The sequence below is a fragment of the Trachinotus anak genome, unplaced genomic scaffold, assembly GCF_046630095.1.
Source record: "Trachinotus anak isolate AG129_WGS33_773 ecotype Australia unplaced genomic scaffold, CSIRO_AGI_Tana_v1 ptg000016l, whole genome shotgun sequence".
Classification (NCBI taxonomy): Eukaryota; Metazoa; Chordata; class Actinopteri; order Carangiformes; family Carangidae; genus Trachinotus; species Trachinotus anak.
In genome coordinates this window covers 1,005,001-1,029,342 of record NW_027273867.1, presented here as the reverse complement: position 1 = coordinate 1,029,342, position 24,342 = coordinate 1,005,001, and the positions used below count along the sequence as shown (strand labels likewise).

Here is a 24,342-nt window from a genome sequence, read left to right as displayed (position 1 = left end):
GTCATGGAGGGAGGTCAGGGTTCATGTCTGCATGTAAGGCACATCACTCTGAGAATAGCTGGGGATAAAATGTGATCTCAGTGAAACAGCGAAAACATAAAGCACTGACTTGAAACTGGTCTCTAACTGGAATCCAGTGCGGTTATTATGTCATGTCCAGTCGTGCCCAGGTGTGTGTAGCCAATCTGACGCTCGGTGGGTTACCTTCAGCTGTGGCATCCAGCAGGAGTTTCTCAGCTCGGGGGGCCTGGGGGGTGTCTGCCCTGAACAGGTATCGAGTGATGGGAGGCTGCAGACCCTCCAGACCACAGGTCACCTCTGCCAGCTCACAGAACAGAGTCACTCTCTCCTGCAGGAGCTCCAGCATCTCCCGGTCCTTCTGCTGCAGGTCGGCTGGAGGTGGGTGACAATTAAGCATCATCTTCATCATCATCATCATCGTCTAAGCTAACACAAAAGACTGCATCATCCCACCTCTACCACTAATTAAACTCACTGGTTTAACCTATGGTAGGTTAGTTACACCACTGACCCACACCGGTTTTACCCATGGTGGGTTAGTTACATCACTAACTATCATCGGTTTAACCTATGGTGGGTTAGTTACATCACTAACTATCATCGGTTTAACCTATGGTGGGTTAGCTCCAGGTGCTACTACAGTTACCTTGTGTTTTGGATGGAGACACCAGATGAGTTTTACCTGTGACACTATGTAAATAGGTGTCAGTCTCTCTCACAGTCTCACAGTAGAGGAGTTTGATGTTTGTTATTTTGCTACAGTCTGGTTTGACTTGACAGCATCACTGCTGTTAGTCTAATTGACTGTGGAGGATCACAGAGCTGACAGAATCCCTCAGTGACCTTGATCCTGTCAGAGAGTCACTGCAGAGGAAGTGACCTGAGAGCACTGAAGGAAACATAGATGTCTCCTCACCTTTGAGCCTCCTCTGATGGGCCCTGTGTTCTGTCTCTATGAGGGGGAACTCCTCCCTCGACGGGCACCTGAACACACAAGAGCACACACACACACACAAGAGAACAGACAAACAAATCCTGTTATCAGTGATGTCCTGGATATATTTAAAGTGTTATTTAGTTGGTTTAAAATGTATTGACAAAATCAGACACTGATGCAAGAGGCAGAAAAACAACAACACAACATACAGGACACATAGGGATCAAGACTAGGTCTAAACCTAGTACAGGTCTGGACCTCCTCAGGTTAAATCCTGGTTTTATAACCACCTGGTCATCTGACAGTCATTAAAAGACCCCTCTCCCTCTCCCCCTCTCTCAGTAATAATGATTTGTGTAATCACAGTAGTTTATTTGATGTAATGGAGGCAGGACTCTCAGTGTGTTGAAGCTCCTGAGCAGTAGAAAACCAGAGCAGCTCAGTAGACTATCTGTAACAAGAGATGTAGACCTAAGCCCCCAGTCTGCATCCAGACACGGTTCAGACCTGAACCAGGTTTATACCCAGACTATTTGAAAACAAGTGTAGTATCTGAAGTTCTGTATGTTGTTATGTTATGTGAATTTATGGATTTGGTATGTTTGGTTAGGAGTCCCCTGGTCAAAAAGATTTAATGGCCTTAGCCAGAAGGCTCTAGGGCAAAAAGATTTAAGGGTCGTGTCTAGGGGTTTCTAGGTCAAAAGGTCTAGGTGTGGATGAGAGATTGAAGACTCACCCATCTTCCTATATAGACGGGGAGTTAGAGCAGTTATTCAGAGGAGATTCACATTGGCTTCGACTCCTCTCTCAGGCAACCTCGAGTGCTTGATTTGATGCTGGACTTCTTTGTAATAAACCTCTTTATATACAAGCAAGACGGTGTCAGCGGAGTTTTCTTCATCATCATCACATCATCGCTATTTAAGAAACAACACAAGTCTCTGAATCCAGAGACAGTGAGCTGAGTTAGCAACACTGTGGCTGTAAACAGCCCTGATAGAAGCTGATGGAGAGTCGGCGCTCTGTCCTGGACAGGACTCTGTACTGCAGGTTATCTGCTGACATCTGCATTGAGCTAATTTGGAGCTGTAGCAACACTAATGGTAGCTGAGGTGTATGCTGGGTACAGGAATAATGTGTAGTCATGTGCACTGGCTCACGGGTGAAACAACAGTTAAATAAATGAAGTAGACGGTGTGTATTTGAATTATCATCAGAGGTGATCATCTGTTCTGCAGACAGTAGACAGTTTGATCATCAATTGATTCTCTCTGGTTCCAATAGATCAGTTTTCTGACAGAGATAAGTCAGTGCAGTGTCAGCAGACCTGACAACTTCACAGTGCGTGTGTGTGTGTGCGTGTGTGTGCGTGTGTGTGTGTGTGTGTGTGTGTGTGTGTGTGTGTGTGTGTGTGTGTGTGTGTGTGTGTGTGTGTGTGTGTGTGTGTGTGTGTGTGTGTGTGTGTTTGCCCACTTGCTGACAGTGCGTTGGATGTGGCGTATCCAGACGTTTTTGTCCTCCCTGGAGGCGGCATGGAACTCGTACATCTCAGGAGGAGACGAGTCGCTGATGAGGAACATGCCTCGCTCCTGATTGGCTATATCCCTCACAATCAGGTTCTGGAGGGACAGCACTGGCGGCTTGTCCTGGACCACACAGGTGGAATGATTGTTGTTAGACGGTGGAAAGGTGAGAGGTCATTACCACTCACAACAACAAGGTGTCTGTGTGTCAGGGTGTGAGGACTTCCTCTTACCAGACTGGGGAAGATGTACCTCTGGTCCTTCTCCTGCAGGAAGACCAGGATGTCTGTCATCAGTAAGACCTGTATATCTACACACACACACACACACACACACACACACACACACACACACACACACACACACACAAACAAACACCCCAATACAGAGTCACGTTGTTGTCTTTATTTGTGTGGTTCTGATTGTATCCACACAGTCTCAGTCTAAAGAGGTCTCTGTCAAACAGGAAATACGTTCCCCAGTGGTGGACAGTGTCACATGACCCTGTCAGGACCAGACACTGAACCAGAGTCACATCATGTGACAGTCTTAAAACACTTTGTTACTCTATATCAACAACATTTTCATACAAACAACTTACCTTGAAGTGAAGCTAAAACACCCAACGATCATCTTCAGGATCATCAGATACTCAACGGCTAAGAAGAAGGAAAGTCAGGAATCATCATTTGTCCCTGACTGGAGACATGTGGGACCTGGTCCTCTCCAGTAAAACTCATTGGGGTTTGTAGCGACCAACATTAGGAGGACCCGTTTGTTAACAATGAGAGATGGCACTTTAGTTTGTGATCAAACATTATCATGCTGCAGTGAAGAGGACCAGGTCACTGCAGGTCCCTGTCCTAGAAAACCAAGTTAAATCAAGGTCTAGGAAAAGAAGGACACACCTGAAGGAGCCTTTGAATTGGGACAGTCTGGTCTCTCTGCTTTGACAGTCAACCTTTCAAGTTATAATCTGTAACTTTTCCACATTTAAATGTATAAGAATGACCAGACCTGTGTTATATATGTTTGAGTTGTGTTCTTACATCATCCCAAATGTTTCCATCAATTCTCAAACAGAGAAATCTTGTCAGCCTGCTCCACAGTTTTTCTTGTCCTTGTCTCCTTTTTCCCCTGTGTCTCCTCCTCCCTGTGTGTGTGTGTGTGTGCTCTCGCTGCTCGCTGGCAGACTGACATACCTGCAGCTCATCACTCAATCAAGCCTGTTGAAAAGTCCTGGTTGCTCGCTCACTCACTCCCTGCCAGACTGTTCCACTTACCAACATAGTACTACTCCAAGCCTCTGAAACTCTTGCGATCTCTGATACTCTTGGAAATATCGTTTGTTGTGATTTTGCCCTTACCTGATTCTCCTCCTCGCTCCAAATAATCTGCTCCAGTGCTGCTGCTCATGACTCAATCAAGCCTGCTGAAAAGCCCTGGTTGCTCACTGCAGACCTCTGAAACTCTTACGAATAAGTTGTTTGCTGTGATTTTGCCCTTACCTTATTCTCCTCCCCGCAGCAGAGAACCTCTGCTGCAGTGCTGCTGCCTACTCCTGCTGAGAAACCAATCCTGTTCCTGCAACTCCAACTCACCCACTGTCTCCACACTCTGCCGCCATTACCAGCCATGCCACTCACCTGTCGCCTCCTCCATTACGTGCCACCCCAATCACCTGTCGCATCCTCCATTCCTTCCACACCATTTATCTGCTGGATTCCTCGGCTCCCCTGCTCATTCCCCACAAAAGAGACTCTGACCACTCTGAATTGCTGTGGTTAAACAATAAACCATCTTTTATTTCACCTGCTTGTCCATGTATGCATCTGCTCTGGGCCAAGCCTGAAAAGCAGTACAAATTGTAACAGAACAATCTGGCCAGTATGGACCCCACGGATTCTGGCCCGTTCAAGCAGGCTTTAGCTGCACAAGGAACTGTGATTGGGCCACATGGCAAAATGTTTAAAGACTTAATTGAAAACATTAAAACCCCCAGTGCCACCATCACGCAGCCACTGATGAAGCTGTCATAGTCAATCTCTTTACTGGTAAAGCTGCTCAATGGGCTACAGCCTTATGGGATAGACATTCTCAATTTACTGTTAGCTTCCCCAAGTTCATCTCCAACATGCACCGTGTCTTTGACCATCCCATTAAAGGGAAGGAAGCAGCCAGCCCTGTGAGATGAGACCAAGTCCCTTGAAGCCCTTATAACTTTAGCCACCAGGATAGAAAACAGAATCACAGAGAGACACAGAGACAAGATTGCCCGTCCTCAGACCCCAGACCACACTCTCCAGTCCAACCAATCAGTCCGTTTCCAAACTACACATGGGGAAAATGTTGGTTTACTCCCTAAACCCCAAACCTCTCCAGAAACTCCTTCATCAACGCCTTTAGAGGAGCCCATACAGCTTGGTCACACCCAACTCACCCCCACCAAATGGCAGCAGAGGGTCAGAGAGGGATTATGTCTCCACTGTGGGCAGAGCGGTCACCTCCTCTCCTCCTGCCCTAACCGGCCAAAAGCCTAGGCTCACCAGATTCTGGAGGAGCCCTGGTGAGCCTAACCACTTCCTTCTCTAACACAAGCAGTCCACGATGCACCCAGCTGGAAGCAGTTATGTTGGAAAGACCCTCTGTGTCTCTTCAGGTCTTGGTAGTATCAGGAGCTGATGACAATTTCCTCAACTCCACATTTGCCTCTCAGCATGTAATCCCCGTCCAGAAGCTGCCCACGCCCAAAACTGTTAATGCTCTGGATGGACGGCTCCTGTCCTATGTAACTCACCAGACTGTCCCCATATCCCTTCTCATCTCTGGCAACCACAGAGAGGGGATTCAATTGCATCCCTGTGCCTTTTTTTTTTCTCTCTCCCTCTGAGCAGAACTATGACTCTGGCAACCGAGAGCTTTGGTGGTGGTCCTGGCCCTGCAGGAATGGTGGCACTGGCTGGAGGGAGCTGAACACCCATTCCTGGTCTGGACCTGTCATACCTCCCATCAAGCTAAAAGGCTGAACCCCCACCAGGCTCAGTGGGTGCTGTTCCTGTGCAGGTTCAATTTCACCTTGACTTGTCGCCCACGTTCTCGGAACATCAAACCTGATGCCCTTTCTCGGCAAACTGAGCGAGATAAGTCCACCACACCTTAGGAGACCATTCTTCCTCCCTCCTCTGTTTTTGCTGCACATGGGAGATCAAGACAAGGGTTAAGGAGGCCCGGCAATCTCACCCAGACCCAGGTAGAAGTCCAAATAACTGTCTGTTTGTTCCAGACACTATGAGATTTCAGGTGCGGGGGCCACGCCTCCAAACTCACCTGCCACCCAGGGGTGAACCGAACTCTAGCCTTTATCAGACAGCCCTTTTGGTGGCCCTCCATCGCCCAAGACACCTGAGAGTTCATGGCCACCTGCTCTGTCCGTGCCCGCAGTAAGGCTTCCTATCAGCCTCCCCCTGGCCTTCTCCACCCACTGCCGTGCCAAGCCACCCCATGTCCCACATTGCTGTGGACTTCGTGACTGGACTAACGGTAAGACCACTATACTCACCATGATCGACTGTTTTTCCAACGCTGTGCATTTTGACCCTCTCCCCAAATTACCTTCAGGAGCAGAGACGCCCCGATCTCCTAGCCCAGCACGTTTTCCGTCTGCATGGCATTCCCTGTGACATTGTGTTTGACCAGGGGCCCAAGTTTGCATCAAAAGCATGGAAGTCATTCTGCAAAGCCTTAAGAGCCACTGCCAGCCTCAGTTCAAGGTATCACCCTCAGACGAACAGCCAGACAGAGCGGGCTAACCAGGACCTGGAGGCAGCTCTCCGCTGTGTGACAGCTCTACATCCAACATCATTGAGTTCGCAACTGCCCTGGGTGGAATATGCACACAACTCGCTTTCCTGTTCTTCCACGGGTATTCCCCTTTCATGGCTATGATGGGATATCAGCCTCCTCTTTTCCCAGTCTAGGAAGAAGAAATATCAGTTCCCTCTGTTCAAGCTCATCTCTGCCACTGTTGTCGGGTGTGGAAGGAAGCTTAGGCTGCTCTGTTAGACACGGTGGCCAAAAATCAGTGCATAGCCGATCGCCACCGCTCCCCTGCTCCTGAGTACACCCCTGGCCAAAAAGTGTGTCCCTGGGGATTCATAATGGACAATTCCCAGCTCACTGACTTTTCTGCTTGAACCTCAGCCTGCTCCCCAGTTTTTTCTTGTCTCTTTTTTCCCTCTGTCTCCCCCCTCCCTTGTGTATGAGTGTGCGCATGTGTCTGCTCTCCCTCTCTCTCCCAGCAGGGGTGTGGCCACAGCACTGGCAGATTGACACACCTGCAGCTCATGACTCAATCAAGCCTGCTGAAAAGCCCTGGTTGCTCACTGCAGACCTCTGAAACTCTTACGAATAAGTTGTTTGCTGTGATTTTGCCCTTACCTTATTCTCCTCCCCGCAGCAGAGAACCTCTGCTGCAGTGCTGCTGCCTACTCCTGCTGAGAAACCAATCCTGTTCCTGCAACTCTGACTCACAAACTGTCTCCACACTCTGCCATCATTACCAGCCATGCCACTCACCTGTTGCCTCCTCCATTACCTGCCACACCATTCACCTGCTGGATTCCTCGGCTCCCCTGCTCATTCCTCGCAAAAGAGACTCTGGCCACTCTGAACTGCTGTGGTTAAACAATAAACCATCTTTTATTATTACACCTGCTTGTCCATGTATGAATGTGCTCTGGGGTCCAAGCCTGAAAAGTAGTACGAATTGTAACAAATCTGTGATTTTAATCATGGTAATGCTCCGTTTGATTGGTCGCCTGTCAGTGATGTCATATCCTCTCTGCTCATTTGTCAGTGTTGTGGTTCCCCTGAATATTTTTCAGCAAAGATTTTAAAAAAGCATTGCAGTTGTTTGACAGAAGCTCAAATTGACAGTTTTAAGTCGCATTTTAAGATTCACTTTTTATACCTTGAACTTTTTCAACTATATTTTAACTGGATGAAGGATTTGAATAATTTAACGTCTGGATTTAAGTTATCAGAGACCAGAGTTATCAGGTCACTCATGGATGTCCTGTGTCCACTGAAGAGCATTGACAAATCTCTGGTTTCTAAAGAGAAAATTTTTTATTTGTTTCTTTTAACCTCTTGGTCCGTTTGTTACAGAGAGGAGGACACCTCTGTTGATCGACTACTGATAAAAACCTGAACGTCTGGTTCATAAATTAGAAGTTAGTTCGATTTTCAATCTTGGCTCAGACCTCTGGAGAATTCAGCTCCTGGTCAAAACCTCCTGAACCACTGACACTGAAGGATCCAGACCAAGAGAAGACAACAACTCCCATGATCCCATGCTGCTTCACGATGTCACCAAAGGCCGTCTTTTGTTATTGTTTGGACTGAGAGACCCATAGAGGCAGAAGCTACACACTGAAAGTGTAAATGCAGCCTCTGGAGGATCAGACCCTGAACTGAGACATGGACACAGACAATGAGTATCTTAATAATTATCCTCTCTGCAGGATGAAAGGAAAAGTCCTGCTCTGGTCCAGGTCCACTGCAGGTCAAGCAGCTGATCACTCTTGATTTACTACCTGATTATAGATGCTGGGTCAGTGAGGACAGACGGTCTGTCATGGTCCAGCACTGAGGATCATCACTCTACCTCATTATTGTTCTGAGCAGAGCTACAAACTCACTCACAGACTCATGTCATCACAGTGTTTACCTTTGAGCCGGGATCCTGGAGTCTTCCAGAAGAGGGTCCCTTCGTGGACCAATCTCCGGCGGAGCAGTTCTCCAGGCCTGAAAAGTCCCCCATCCCTAACTCTAGCCTCAGCCCGGGGGTCCAGCTTGGCCTGGATCTCTTGAATCCGTTGAGTTTTCTCCAGTTCCTCCATCTGCCAATCAGGATGAAGTCCAGCAGCATGTTAGAGCAGGAAGAGAGCAAAGACCTTCAAAATAACGTTGCATGGACAGCAGTAATGTTCTCCATCAGTCAGCTCTCACGGAGTTCGTTAAATACTTATCTGATTTGATCCACAGGGTGAGAGGGGAGCTAGTTCAGAACCAGGACCCTACAGGTCACACAGATGTGAGGGGTGGGGGTGTTCAGACTGTTCAGTACCTGCTGGTCAATTGAAGTGAGCAGCTCTCTGACCATGGTGAGAGCCTGGGCCAGTGAAGAGGCTTCCTCCTCATCCTCTGGAAAAGACGCAGACAACAGGTCAACACAGACAAGTGGGCTCATCATCATTCAACCATTAACCATCATCATCATCACACTGTTGACACACAGCCCAACAACTGTCACACTACCTCACTGTGGTCAAGACAACAACAAAGATAAAATGACTCAGTGTGTAACAGTCACAGTGGAGCAGGAGCAAGATGGTGGACCACTGACTGAAGGAGCAAAGTGACACAACAGTAACACTAACATGTTCTCTGTCTGTTGTCTGCTGTGACTGTGGTGTTAGTGTACAACTGTATCTGCACGAGGCAACTGGTCAACTGGTTAGTGTGGTGGTTAGTGTGACAGGCTGCTTCACCAGTGGTGTTGTCCAGGATGCGCTGAACAAGGACAGGATACTTGGAGATCCGCTGAGTCACCAACAAGATGCACTCCTGAACACCATGGCAACGTAGCAGCGGCCCTCGAGTCACCCGCTGCCCAGAGACAGACAGACAGACAGACAGACAGACACACACACACACACACACACACACACACACACACACACACACACACACACACACACACACACACACCCACACACACAGAATCTGTCATTTGTTTGTCACTGTGTCCGCTGCTGTTTAGTAGCAGACAGATTTTAATCAGCTCCACAGTTTGGTGGATTCACTTTAGAAAGATGATTAGTTTTCTGCTGCAGTGTTAGAGGAAATTACATCATCCTCCCAGTTATTGTCTGCAGCCGCATCCAGCTCCCATCTTCAGTCTGGTCTTTAGCAGGTGGACTCAGATCAGGTGGACTTGACCAGTCCCGGATCTTCTTAGTTGACCAGCTTGTTTGACGTGTTCTCCTGCTTCTATAAAACGTACCCAAACCAACTCTCTGATCTCTCTGACAGACTTCTTTCATTATTATCTCCACCACCGGTTGAATGGCTTAGTACTTCCTCAGTGGTCACTGCTCTTTCAACATGGATTAGCTCACTAGACAGACACTACCTGGACAGACACTTCCTTTGGACAGACACTTCCTGTACAGACACTTCCTGTTCAGACTTACCCGTATGAAGCACTGGAACCTCTTGTCTCTGGACAGCAGCTCCTTGTACAGTTTCACTGCCTTCAAGTGGCGGCTACAGAACTCAGCGTAGGTCTTCCTCATGTCATCTGCACATTGTCCTGAGAACTGACACACACACAGACACACTCTGAAATCTAAAGCAGAGGGTTGCGACCTGGTTTCTCTGATCCAGATTTGATTTGTCACAATAACAAACATTTGATTATTGATGATTATTGATTATTATGAAGATCAATGTCACAGAATATATTCTAATATGTTTATAAAAATAATATTCCTGATCTTTTTATGTCAAATCTCATCTGCAGTTTAAAAAATTAACCATCTGTGATTAAAAACATGTTGGACTGATGTGGGACAGATGTTGAACCTCTGGACGTCAGTGTTACTGTGTGTGGAGGCTCAGTCACCTGCTCCAGCAGTATGTCCCCCAGCTGGTGGATGGTGAAGTTGTAGCTGGATCCAGACTGCAGGCTGCTGTTGCGCCGCTGCAGCAGCTGGGCCAGGAAGTGGGAGTGAATCCGGATCAGCTGGTCCAGGCAGGGGAACATGGCGTGCACAGTGCTGAGCTCCAGCTGGAGCTCCTCCAGCATGCCCTGCCGGAACACCCTGTCCATGATGTGGAGAGTCCGCATGTGGTGCAGCTCCGTCTGGATCAGCTCTGACACACACACACACACACACACACACGTTAGGTCCAACCTCAGTATAGACTGTGTGTGCAGTCTCAAATGTGTTATGATGTTATGATGATGATGATGATGATGATGATGACGATGACAACGACGACAACGATGACCTCACCATAGATGACGTCCTGCCTCTTGATGATGTTCTTACGATGTGTCTGCAGGTAGCCGCTGTCCACCGCCATGCTCCAAGAGTCAGCCTTGAAGTCCTGACCCTCCAGCTCCAGGTCCTCCAGCACTGAGGTGTAGTAGACGTCACCTGGACCACATGAAGGGTCAGACTGAGGACATGGTACACAGCTCTATACTGAACTACAGCTGACCCAGGTCAGAACAATCAGCCTTCTCCTTCTGTAGTTAAGTCATGTGAATATCATGTTTATTGCTAACGAGGTACAACACAGACCCTGCAGCTGTGAGGGGGCAGGCCACACATTTGAGTGACAGCTGAGCTGGTGTGTGGCCACAGAGCGGAGGTGGAGCAGCACTGAAGTGCAGGGTCAGTGATCTGACACTTGTTTTTAAGACACAGAGGAGCAGGAACAAGCTCAGACTAAACATGTCTAATACAGTGTCACCACCTCTTTCCTATAACACATGAAGCTAGAGATTAAACATTTCTTTAATATTTGAGGTAGGATCATTTTTCATTTTTTACATTGTTGAAACAACGAAAAAGGAAAAAGAGCTGAAGTGCAGTAACACCTCCTCTGGTGACGCTCACAGCCTGTCAACACTTTTTAGTGGTACCATGGTCAAAACTGTTTTCAAACTGACTGTTTCCAGATTTTACTGCGATGAACACCATGACTGTTGGTTCATCTAAAAACCTGATCTTCCCCTGTTGCCTTCTGACTGTGGTTAACTTAAGTAAGTTCACTTAACTTCAGAAAACAAGCTCAATACATTTAAAGTTCCTCCAAATAGGTTTAAACTCTCTGAAAATAATCTGCTATGGTTGTTTAATAAATTTTTATCATATAAAAAGTTTTTTTTTAAACTATAAACTTTTTATATACATTTTTATATTTAAGGTTAATGATCTACATGTCTCCAGTTATTTATGATGGAGATAGTTTAGGCTGTAATCAATGTTTTCTATGAGGAGTATGGATCAGTATGTTAGGTCTACATGAACTGAATTATACTGACCTGGTGGATAATAATGTGTTGTTGTAGTGACTTGTTAAAACTCAGGTCAGTGGATCGTGGATCAGGGGTTATCTTTGCTGGCTAATACTTGTGGAGATATCTCTGACAGTTTTATCTCACTAACGAAATAAACAGAGAGGCTTTTCTTCTGCTCCAGGTCAGAACTCCCCCTGCCCCCACCCCCTCCAGATTCCCGTGTGATGAAGGTTCTGGTACCATCATCAGTCAGAGACTCCATTGACACAGCTCTGGTCCTGAAGCTCAGGGAGTCTGTGGACTGGGACAGGATCCTGCGCAGCCCCAGGGGAGAGTCGTCATTCAGGGTCCTACAGCACGCGCACGCACACACACACACACACACACACACACACACACACACACACACACACACACACACACACACACACACACACACACACACACACACACACACCTGTCAGTGATCCACCTCATGTAGCAGGGGGGTGGCAGCATGGGGCTCAGAATTTATCTTCTTCATCTTTAACCATCTTGAGGGAAAGGGAAATTAGGACCACAATAACTTTAAAAAGTATTATCTGAGCCAAGGTAAACATGAGTCAAGGTGGTTGGTCCTGTCTGTATCTAATAACATATTCACAGGTTTAAGAAACACCTCACAAATCTCAGTGAAATCTAGTGGCCACTCATCAGTGTCTCATGCTTGTCATGGACTGTGTTTATGGTGGAGTTTAAATCCCTCTGGTGGCAGATCTTGAAACTGCAGACATTACATGAAAACATTTGACAGGAAATAGTTTGAAGAAACTATCACTGGTCCAACAACAGCATTTCCCTGGTCTGATACAGCTGATCTACTGTAGTGATGATGGTCTGATACAGTTGATCTACTGCAGTGATGATGTTCTGATACAGACTGATGTATTGTAGTGATGATGTTCTGATACAGACCAAGGTTTCTTTGCTCAGCTGAAAATGACTTAATTGTAAGGTGTGTATTCAGATGCAGAATTGCTCCCCCACCCCCCACCCCCTTGTAGAATCTTTGAGTGTATATTAAGTAGGATGTGTGGGTCCCCAGTGGCCAGGTGTAGACTTAAAGAAGAACTCACCTGTTTCTTTGGGATTAAAGTCAGGAATGAGTTAGAGAGGTTTACTTGAGACAGCTCATTGTAACCTCTTCTGGTTTTATTTGGTTTGTCTTTTAAACTGGATCCATCTGGTTCCCTTTTGTTTGTACCATTTTCCAGGCTCCTCACACATAAATAAAGCTGTTTAACCAACTACATCTGTTTTTGTGTTGCTTCCCTCAAATGAGCTGGCTTGTAACATGGTGGAGCTCAGCTGGTCTGTCCTTACCCCTTACACTTTCTACACCAGTCCTCCAACCAGTCCTGCAACCAGTCCTCCGGCCTGAACCAGTCCTCCAACCTGAACAACCAACAACTGATACGACCCATATAGGATTGTCTCCTGAAATAGCGCCCCTACAGCGTCAGCCCACTGTGACATCACCCACGGGTTTGTCAAGCCTCCAGTTTGTAATTTGTCCGTTGCCATCTTGGTTATTAGAAACCAGAAGAAAGCCTATTTGGAGGAATAGGTGGAGCTGACTGAGGTGTGGATCTGACCTGACCTCTGTACTCTATCCTGATGGCAGGCAGGTCTCTGTGTGTGGTGTAGTCTGTCAATCACACAGTAGCCCCGCTCTAATGCATCCCCTGCTTTATGGTCTATTTTCCTCTAAACGGACCATAATTTAAAAACTTGAAACTAGAGAATGAGGCCATAAACTCATCAGGAAAATGTTTACTGAGGTAAAAAAAAAAAAAAAAAAAAAAAAGTTGAGACATTTTTACATAGACTTCGATACAACAGACTTCTTTTTACAACCAGTGGAGTCAATCCCCGATGGTCATTAGATAGAATGCAGCTTTAAGGCCCTTCAGCAATGGCTTCACTTTTCAGACCCAGAGTCTACGTCCAGGTTTATAGACAGTCTATGGGCAAAGGGCGTGCAGGACCTTGGTTGTCATGGTAACAATAATAAAAACGTGGACTGTAATGACAGCAGTGTACCTACCTTTGTTGCCATGGTTACTATAATAACGGTCATGCTTGGTTAGGTTTAGGAAAAGATGGTGATTTGGGTTAAAATAAGTACTTCCTCAACATCAGACGATCTTTGTTGTCATGGTTACAATAATAACAACAAACTGTCATGGATAATAGAAACAACATAAACTGCTACTTTCACATGGGAATCGAACACAGTTGTGTCATATTCCTGTGTTTTGTTGACTCATCCATCCACCCCAGTCTCCTCCTCATGTGAACTTTGTTGCTCTATAAACACTTTTTCCTTTGCTACCTAACTATGGGTCATAATAACCTTCTGAGAGATGACCTATGAGGTTTGTTACAGGACAGTCTGACCTTAAACATGCCTCAGCTGCCTGTCTTAGTGAGGGTTAGGAGGCGTGGCTAACACTGTGATGTAGCTGCTGCTCAGTGACACTGAGGCTCACCCTGAGATGTTGTTGGTGGACACACTCTTAGACAGAGAAAGGCCGGAGCGACTACGGCGGGAACCCAGCAGGGACTGTCGGAAACTGTCTGAGGGGTAGATGGCAGAAGTCGGACGTTCACGCATTCCTGCAGCTGCAGAGAGAGAGGAGGAAGAGAGACATAGGAGGAGGAAGAGGAGGAGTTTGATCGTGTGTGTGTGTGTGTGTGTGTGTGTGTGTGTGTGTGTATGTGTGTGTGTTCTCACTTTTTGTACGCAGTGTGACATTCTGCAGGGCTGAGTTGTTCCTCAGTAGGACTGTCTTCTGCTGCTGTGATGACACAGGCAGACATCAGTGTGAACCCTCACACTGTGAAGCAGCTGAGACAGTAACAGACAACCACCTAGACACACACGCTAATACACAACAGAAACAAAACTGAAGGGTCCAGAGCAGCTAATGATGATCCATGTAGTCCTGACCTGACCTTCAGGTTGTATGATGACTGTGACTCAAACTAACCTAGCCGTGTTGATGTGGCTGAAATGATCAGTAACTTGATCCCAGGACAGGAAACCACATCACACAACATTTTTTTAGGCACCTTTCAGGACACTCAGTGACACCTTACAACACACAGTAGAGATAAAACAGTACAAGACGTAAAATACAAAATAACATGTCAGCTAAAGTTTTGTTGTTATTTGACACATTAATCATTCAAGGCAGAAGTTGTGTTATTATTTCTAAGTGAGCTTTGTAAAAGACCAGGACAAGGAGCAGGATAAGCAGGAGAGTGAATGTGGGTGTCAGCTAGACTGAGAGAGGACATATAACTGTGTCTATGAAGCTCAGGACAACTGCAGTGGAGTTTGGTAAAAACTACAGCTGAACAATTAATCACAATATTATCAACACGCTCAGTCAATAATCACAAGTGAAACATTCAAATCACATGAGCTGCAACGTTGCTGATGCAGGTAAAACAACCATCAGTGAATCAGTGTGATGCTTCAGAGACACCTGCTCTATAAATCATCTACAAATGTAAAGGAAACAGAAAAAAATCATTTTTATACTTAGTGAAAATTAAAAAAGATAAATCATGACTCATATCACAATGTCTGCCAAAAATATATAGTTCAGTTCTAGTAATAACCAAAGATTTTCCCATGATTCTCTCAACTGTCACCTTATGTCTGACTCAGCTGAGAGCTCAGTGTACAGGTGTTTACAGGTGTCATGACTGTGGAGTGTCAGAACTTTAAAGCTCCACACAGTCTAAAGGTAGACGTCCGTGTGTTTTCTGATTATAAAGCAGGTCTATGTTCTATATTAATACTGTGAAAATATCAAAGCCTCAGTCCACAGAGAAATGCACACAGCCTGTATTCAGAAACTGAGCCTTAAAACCAGCCATTAGGACTTCTGGAACTTTGTGATGTCACAACAAAGCAGTTACTGCCTTCAGCCACACCCCAATCCCCGCCCACCTGGACCCACCATCCAACCTTGCCAGATTTGTCATTTGTCAGAGTGTTTACCTGAAATCTGCTATATTTTTATTGGATCACTCAGAAAACAGTCAGCCAATCAGAAAAGAGGCTCAGAGTCTCTCCTCTGATTGGCTGACTGACCTGTTGTTACTAGAGCTCCAGAGAGAAGCTGGAGAGAGGAGATGTAAAACTACACTGAGATGGTTTTTGGTTCTTAAAACCCAAAATATATCTTCTGATGGAGATCAACACTTCAGATAAAACACAGGAGAGGTTAAAATATGGACCTTTAATGTTTCCTGAAGTATAACATAATTCACTGTTTGCATCATTTTGACATAAAACTGACTCAGTCTGAGTAAAGAGCAGAAAAAAACATGAATCCTGATCATGTTACTAACATCTATGTCTCGTGATAATAACTGACTGGTGTTGGGGTGAGTGTCCTGTGTCTTACCCTCTGCTTCATTTTGGCACAGTTTGGCAAAGTGTCTCGACAGCGGTTGTGGATGGTGACATTGCACGCTGGAAAAAATAAAGACATGAGACATGAAAGTGTGTGTGTGTGTGTGTGTGTGTGTGTGTGTGTGTTTGATCCTCACTGGGGCAGCTGAGCGCCTCCTTGGCAGTGATGCTCTTGTTGCATGCTGTGCAGAGAGTGGTTCCTGACACTGTCAGGGAGGTGAAGAGGTGGCCGTTGCTGTAGCGGGCCTCCCTCTCTCTCGCTGCCTTCTCTCGCTCCCTCATGCGCTCTCTCTCTTTATTCTGGAAATGAAACAAACAACATTTGAGAATGGCATCTTGTCTTTGTGTGAACGTCACAGACACAGCAGAAGGAGCTGCAGCTGACTAAAGTTAGTAACAGTTTGTAAGAGCATGACAAGGAACACAACAAGGCTGTAAAGGTGGACTGGTGAGGAGATCAGTTTTCATGTTGGCCTGATGACATTTAATGTCCCTGACAACCTCTGTAGTCTCATTTAGACACTTGTTAGCAACCGACCTTTTTTAACAGAGAGAAAAGCTTCAAGAAATCAGGACTGGGGGATTTACTGACAGATTTTATGTCAGAGAATAAAACCTGAAAATGTCTTGAGCTGGTGTTAAACACAGAACTGATTTCGGTCAACAACTGAGGACCAGAGGACAGGAAATGAGGACATGCTGATTAATGTCCAGGTTTTAGGACTCAGTCCTGCAGAACTCCGTAGACTGTAAATAAAGATGGATGTAGCCTCTGTGACATCACCACAGGTTTCTGAAGCTCAAAGTGAGCTGCTGCACCTTCACCACTGACTCCGCACCTAACTCCCAACTAATCCAAATATGGTCAAAGGCTATAGTGAAATGCTACAATGGCAACATGCTCACAAAGACAATGCTAACAGGTAATAAGGTTCACCATGTTAGCTTAGTGTGTAGCATGCTAACATTTGATTAGGCTGACCTGATGCTGGTGCATCTGAGGATCACCAGAGTTACTACAGTTCATCCTGATGGGACCATGAACGTCTGAACCAAGTTTGATAGAAATCTATACAATTTCACTTAATCTACAAATGTCACTAAAAGACAAAAATGTCAACCTGATGGTGGCGCTAGAGGAAAAGTCAGTGGACCTCATCCTCACAGGACCATATGTGTCTCCACAGAGGACCTTAAGATGCACATAGCCTCTGTGACATCACCACAGGTTTCTGAAGCTCAGAGTGAGCTGCTCCACCGTTGCCATCTTGGCAGTAAGCCTGTGAATATTCTCATTTGTCCAGGTCATAGTATCTCAAAGGAGTTTTAAATTGAAAGCAACTGGACTTGGTTATTTGTCTAGGAAGACGTTTCACCTCTCATCCAAGAGGCTTCATCAGTTCTTTCTCGCACCTGACCAGGCTGGGACTGGTCCAACTATCTGGTGTGGAGACCCAGGTATTTAACCTCAGGGAGGGGCTTTCACAAGGCTGATGATGTCATTGGTTCTCTTTGTGCTCCATGTGCCAACGACAGTCGTTAGAGTGACTGTTTTGGTGGAGAGTTGGTTTCGACTTCGTTAGAGCCCTATTGTGTTATAACGACAGTCGTTGGAGTCACATGCCACTTGTGAACAGTTGTTTCTCTTAGAGGTTAAATTGTTGAATCTCCTGGGAAGGGATGAAAGGGCAGCATTGTAAATTGGAGATAGGTGGTGTCTGAGGCCTCCTCCCCTGTTGAGGGATGGTTTCTCTACTTTCACATAGATGGCTTCTTTCACTCCTCTTTCGAACCACCTGTCCTCCCTGTCCAGGATGTGAACCTTGCTGTCCTCAAAGGAGTGGGCTTTCTCCTTAAGATGTAAGTGGACAGCAGAGTCCAAGCCTGAGGAGTTAGCTCTCCTGTGTTGGGCCATGTGTTAATGCAGTGGTTGTTTCGTTTCTCCAATGTAGAGGTCTTTGCATTCCTCATTGCATTGGGCTGCATATACCAGGTTGCTTTTTTGGGTGTGTGGTGTTCTGTCCTTGGGGTGTACCAGTCTCTGTCGGAGTGTGTTGCTGGGTTTGAAATACACAGGGATACTGTGTTTGTTGAAGATCCTCCTGAGTTTTTCCGATATCCCAGACACATATGGGATGACTATGTTGAAAAAAACTCCCTGGACAGGGAGGACAGGTGGTTCGAAAGAGGAGTGAAAAAAGCCATCTATGTGAAAGTAGAGAAACCATCCCTCAACAGGGGAGGAGGACTCAGACACCACCTATCTCCAATTTACAATGCTGCCCTTTCATCCCTTCCCAGGAAATTCAGCAATTTAACCTCTAAGAGAAACAACTGTTCACAAGTGGCATGTGACTCCAATGACTGTCGTTATAACACAAGAGGGCTCTAACGAAGTCGAAACCAACTCTCCACCAAGACAGTCACTCTAACGACTGTCGTTGGCACATGGAGCACAAAGGGAACCAGTGACATCATCAGCCTTGTGAAAGCCCCTCCCAGAGGTTAAAAATACCTGGGTCTCCACACCAGATAGTTGGACCAGTCCCAGCCTGGTCAGGTGCGAGAAAGAACTGATGAAGCCTCTTGGATGAGAGGTGAAACGTCTTCCTAGACAAATAACCAAGTCCAGTTGCTTTCAATTTAAAACTCCTTTGAGACATCTTGGCAGTGTCTGACTCCGCCCCTAACTCCTTGCTAATCCAAATAGGGTCAAAGAGGTGAGGCATGTGTAGATGTGTAGCATGTTGGTTTGTGGCAAACATACGCTCACCCACCTGTCACTCAAAGAGGCCACGCCCACAATTCATAACTTTAGTCCTTAATAAAATGTAAACAGATGAGTTATATAAAGTTCACCCCGTACAGGTGTCATGAAGGAGGAAATTAGCTCTAAAGACCAAAACAGTTTTTGTACCAGGCTGTAAACATGTTTATTTCTGCTGTAAAGTTGGACATTTGAACATGGGAGTCTATGGGGACTGACTCACTGCTGGAGCCAGACTCTAGTGGTCATTAGAGGAACTGCAGCTTTTAGCTCTTCACTGTTGATGCTTCATGTTTCAGAGAGAAAATTAACAGTCAAATAAAAGTGATCCTCAGAGTGATGTTTGTGTGGCCTTCGAACAGACTCTAAAACAGGAAGTCGTGCTTACTCAACCTTTAGCACAGGAAGTTGCTAAGCCTCTTTATTCAAGCTTAAGCTAAACTCAGTTTTCACACCAAGTGAAGCCTTAGTGATGTCATCAGACGCTGCAGTGACACAGCATCATACCTGTATCTGCTCCTCACACTGAGGTCAGGCCTCCAGAAAAGAAGAAGCTCTCGTGATGATCACATGACTATATGACCACATGATCACATGATGGCACCAGTAAAAGCAGAAGCGAGAGGACAGATTCCTGCAGCCTCTAATGCCTCATGACATTTGCCTCATGAAGTCATCGCTGCTTCACCGTCACTGATCAGTGGAGGGAGAACTGAAGCCGTGGTCAGAGGAGCTGCTGTTGCCCCCTGCTATTACCCCCTGCTCTTGCCCCCTGCTCTTGCCCTCTGTCAGTTGATCCCTGATTGTAATCTGGATCCATGGATCTTTCAGTCCACACGTTTGGAAACCAAGCTGCCACAGTGTTCTGGACTTGATCCAGAGTCCACGTCCACCCAGGTCCACCCAGGTCCAGCCTGGTCAGATTCTCTACAGTGAAGAACAGTCAGGACCTTATTGTGCCAGATAAATCAACAGTTCCAACCTCTGGTTTAATTATAATTATATTATTATAATTATAATTAAACCAGATTAACTATATGATTAATTATATTTTAATTATCATAACATTTAATCTGATGAACTGTAGAAACAGAAGCAGCTCTGAGACTGTCTCCACCTGTCTGTCTTTACCTGTCTGTCAGTCTCCATCTATCTGTCTGTCTGTCTCCACCTGTCTGTCTGTCTGACTGTCTGTCTGTCTCCACCTTTCTAGCTGTCCCCACCTGTCTGACCTTCTGTCTTTCTCCACCTGTCTCTCTTTCTGTCTGTCTGTCTGTCTGTGTGTCTCCCCGTCTGTCTGTCTGACTTTCTGTCTCCACCTGTCTGTCTGTCTCCACCAGTCTATCTGTCTCCACCTGTTTGACTGCCTGTCCTTTTCCACCTGTCTGTCTGTCTGTCTCCACCTGGACCCTCCTGCCTCACCGTCCCTCTCTATTACCTCCCTCCCTCTGCTCTGCTGACCCCCTGCCCCCCTTCCTGATCCACTTTGAAGTGGTTCATTAACCCAGTTCGATTCCTCAGGGGCAGCACGGCACCCTGGGTAATTTAAGTTTAGCTGTCCTGACCGACATTTGACTGACAACACCACACGTCAGCTGACACCAGGACAGGAGGCATTTAAAGAGACACAAACACATAAATGTGTGATGAATACCAATGGGATGGTTGAGAGGTCAGGGTGGCAGTGACCATTTATCATGAAGTCCTCTGTATATTTTATCTCAGGGGAGTTGATCCAGATGTGCAGTACATCCTGACTCCGCACAGCTGGATGGTACAGTGTAATTTCTTTTAGTTTTTGTATCAGTGTGTTCTTGAGATTCTCCACTGTCCTGTGGTTCTGTGGTTCCATGATTGGGTTCTTGGTTCAGTCTTAAACCTGTTAGTCCCCCGCTTCACACAGATGTTTCCCAGATGTTCAGCAGGGGTCCTAGCAGAAGGTTCCTGAGGGTCACTGATGGTTTCTGTTCATATCTATATAACACAAGAACAAGCTCCGCCCCTCAGGGTCTGGGAGCAGTCCAGGCAGGAGCATGTGTTTCTATGCATGAACAAGACAAAACCAACATGTCCATCTCCACAGAACTGTACACCTCTGCCCCATGCTCCCCACTTCCCCATATAGATGTGTGTGTGTGTGTGTGTGTGTGTGTGTGTGTGTGTGTGTGTGTGTGTGTTAGTTAAAATATGAATCTATAACAATAAAAAGAAGCTGTTTGGTGTACTCCATCATGTCCAGCAGAGGGGGGAGGTTGCAGCAGGTGGAGGGTGGAGATGGGGTGTAGCTGATGGTATGAACTGTATTAAATCCAGTAGATTATATAATCAACACAACACTGAACACTAGTAACATTTAGAGGCCGACAACAGTCTCAAAGAAAGCAGCAATATCACACACACACCCACTGCCATTTCTATGGCAACAGTTGCTATTCTCAAATATCCAGTGAGAGCACAGTGTGTACAAGCAAACACACACACACACACGCACACACGCACACACACACACACACACACACACACACACACACACACCACCTACATTTACAGATACAGCAGTGTTATCCTGGAGGCTACATCCTGTTTAAAACCAGTGCAGCTGTTTTAGGGCCCCAGGTGTGAGGGGCCTATGCTCCTGCCATAGAGAGCAGGCCCCGTGTCACACTGACAGGAACCAGTAAAGTGACAGAGAAAGGGGAAGTGACAGAAACAGAGACAGGAAGTGAAACAATGGAGCTGGTAGGACTTGATAGTGATGTGAGTCAGGCTCGGCTCAGTAGCAGAGGAAGACTCACCCGCAGGTTGATCTCCCTCATCCTCTCCTGTCGCAGTTTGGACAGATTGGCAACTCTGGACATTTTGGCGACTGAATCTTCTCAGAGTGACGGGTCAGGAAATCAAACATCCAGCATCGAGGTCTGAGCGTCTCTGTGGCTCCGACTCACCGCAACTGAAAATCTGTCCTCACCGGCCAACTGCAATGTGCTTCTGCTTCTAGTGAAGAGGCTGTTCCTGTGAGAAATCTGACTTCTGAATCATCACCGCCCCCTCACACACACACACACACACACAGTGTTCAGCTGTCTGTGAACGCCTGGTATAGACTATTATTTTCTCTTTGCTGCAGCTTAGTATGGAGCCATTTACAGAAGCCTCTAAACTCCTCTACCTGTCCTCAATGACAGCTGAAGTGTCACCCGTCAGTTAATCAACACTCTCATATCATCTCTCTGTGTGACAGCATATTGTCCTTTAACCATGACAAAACTCAGACTGCAGCACCTGAATCTGAAGCTCCTGTAGCTAGCAGGGGAACAGGTGAGCAGGTCATAGAACCCTCACTGTTCTATGACAGGGAACATACATATTACTATTAACCACTGTTATCTGTCATTATTATTGATAACACCATTACCTATACAGCTGTTCCTGGTCTCTCTCTCTCTCTTTTCTCCTCTCTCCTCCCCCAGCCCCCCTTTTTCTCCTCCTAAACCCACCCTGAGCCCGGTTCTGTTGGAGATTTCTTCCTGTTAAAAGGGAGTTTTTCCTCCCCCCTGTTTGTGGGAACTGTTAGGTTTTTCTCTATGACGAAGTAAGGTCTTGACCCTGTAAAGCGCCTCAAGAAAATGTTTATTATGATTTGGCGCTATATAAGTAAATTGAATTGAATACAGTAAGCTCAAACACTGTGGCTTTTATTGAGACGTGTGTGTGTGTGTTTGTGTCTCTGTGTGTGAGGAAGGACTGCACAATTACAGGAGGAAATGTTTCAACACAGTGTCATGTAGCCTCTGAATCAGGCATCAACAGTGAAGAGCTAAAAGCTGCAGTTCCTCTAATGACCACTAGAGTCTGGCTCCAGCAGTGAGTCAGTCCCCATAGACTCCCATGTTCAAATGTCCAACTTTACAGCAGAAATAAATGTGTTTACAGGCTGGTACAAAAACTGTTTTGATCTCTAGAACTAATTCCTCCTTCGTGAAAACTGTACGGGGTGAACTTTATATAACTCACCTGTTTACATTTTATTAAGGACTAAAGTTATGCATTGTGGGCGTGGCCTCTTTGAGTGACAGGTGGGTGTGTGTATGTTTGTCACAAACCAACATGCACTGAAGTCTCAGCTCTACACACGCCTCACCTCTTTGACCCTATTTGGATTAGCAAGGAGTTAGGGGTGGAGTCAGACACTGCCAAGATGGCGACAGTGGAACAGTGTTCTCATGATGAGGTGGAATCTGCTGAATGTTCCGAGGTTCCTGAACAGACATGTTTTCTGTTTCCTGCACGGAGACACCAACACCCTGACAGATGCTCTGACCAATCATTTTAATGTTTCCTCTATGGGAGTAGCTCAGGTGCATCAGACATGAAGGTATACACAGGACGAGGGTTGTCACAAGAACCGATACTTCCGGTACCAATTCGATACCAACACGCAAAAAATACATCGATACCTGCTTTTTTCTGGAACCGTCAGAACCGAATATTCAACTTTTCCCGCGGCGAGCCGTGTCGATTCTTGGCGGAAGTGACGGGGGCAGTGTCCGCGTGTGAGCAGCACAGAGCAGTCAGCGGCGCTGAGATAACAATAACAATGGCTTCAGCAGGTGGGAGTGGAAGCACAACACGTCGGCTCCGTGACGAAACAGGTACGAAGAGTCGCGAGTGGAAATATTTTGCATTGGAGGCGGAAGAATACGGAGCAATTCTAGACACAAACAAGCCGACATGCAAACAGTGGCTGGTGTTAGAGGTTTTAGTGATGTGAGATCAGGCTCCACACCACTGTTGTTTAGTTATTTATCTGCATATTTATAAGAAGAAGAATATTGTTTGTTTTATATACTTGAAGGCTCCATGCCACTGCTGTTCTTTTTTGAATGTAAATAGTTGAATATTGTTGTTATTTATTACCATAAAGCACAGTATTGCTTGTTTTTATAGTGGTGTTAAATACCTGACAGTTTAAAGCAGTTTTCAATAAATTAGTGAATTTAAAAGTACATGGGCTCTGTTTTATTTTTTTGCAGTACACTGCATCAACAACTCTGTAAAATGTAAATGTTAACATATGTCCTTCCTGTTTTTATTAAGAGATAGTTTGATGAATATTTCCTCATTAGATTGTTTTTTGTCACTAACTCAGTCAAAAGCATCTGTAGTAGCACTTTATGTTTTGTTTTAGTTGGTGTCTTTATAGTGACAGTAATGATCTGTACTTTGGGAGTTAGTTCATTAATATGCATAAGACTGATGTGTCCCAAGCAATCAAGATAAAAGCTGTTAGCCATGTATTGTATCTATAAAGAAATAACCTGTAAATAACCTGTAAATATTCTATTTCTTTTTTTTGTTTTTTGGGCATTTTTTGCCTTTATTGACAGGACAGCAGAGAGTGACAGGACAGGGGCAGAGAGAGAGTCGGGCCGGTCGGGAGTCGAACCGGCACTCGCCTGCTAAGAGCATCCGCTCATGTGGTACGCGCCCTAACCACGCCGCCATCGGGCCGCCCTGTTTTTGGTTTTG

General features: G+C 45.9%; 1 protein-coding gene and 1 pseudogene across 6 annotated transcripts in view; both read right to left on the bottom strand.

Moving 5' to 3' along the window:
- The window catches only part of arhgef2a (Rho guanine nucleotide exchange factor (GEF) 2a), a 34,418-nt gene that overhangs the window by 9,127 nt on the left and 949 nt on the right, over positions 1–24,342 (bottom strand). For 2 of the 6 annotated variants that reach the window (XM_071499209.1, XM_071499211.1), the window contains exons 2-17: positions 21,609–21,861; positions 16,184–16,346; positions 16,039–16,106; positions 14,352–14,415; positions 14,107–14,239; positions 11,816–11,925; positions 10,563–10,706; positions 10,169–10,419; positions 9,738–9,863; positions 9,033–9,150; positions 8,609–8,685; positions 8,210–8,381; positions 2,715–2,791; positions 2,432–2,604; positions 938–1,005; positions 205–393 (exon numbers count right to left, since the gene is read on the bottom strand). In XM_071499209.1, coding sequence (XP_071355310.1) covers positions 205–393; positions 938–1,005; positions 2,432–2,604; positions 2,715–2,791; positions 8,210–8,381; positions 8,609–8,685; positions 9,033–9,150; positions 9,738–9,863; positions 10,169–10,419; positions 10,563–10,706; positions 11,816–11,925; positions 14,107–14,239; positions 14,352–14,415; positions 16,039–16,106; positions 16,184–16,346; positions 21,609–21,671 — 1,996 coding nt within the window. In that variant the 5' untranslated portion in view covers positions 21,672–21,861. Of the gene's footprint in view, positions 1–204; positions 394–937; positions 1,006–2,431; positions 2,605–2,714; positions 2,792–8,209; positions 8,382–8,608; positions 8,686–9,032; positions 9,151–9,737; positions 9,864–10,168; positions 10,420–10,562; positions 10,707–11,815; positions 11,926–14,106; positions 14,240–14,351; positions 14,416–16,038; positions 16,107–16,183; positions 16,347–21,608; positions 21,862–23,270; positions 23,826–24,342 lie in introns of those variants that run through there. The other 4 variants (XM_071499210.1, XM_071499212.1, XM_071499215.1 and 1 more) reach the window with 4 other exon arrangements.
- The window catches only part of LOC139633518 (low-density lipoprotein receptor class A domain-containing protein 4-like), a 12,535-nt pseudogene continuing 12,344 nt past the window's right edge, over positions 24,152–24,342 (bottom strand).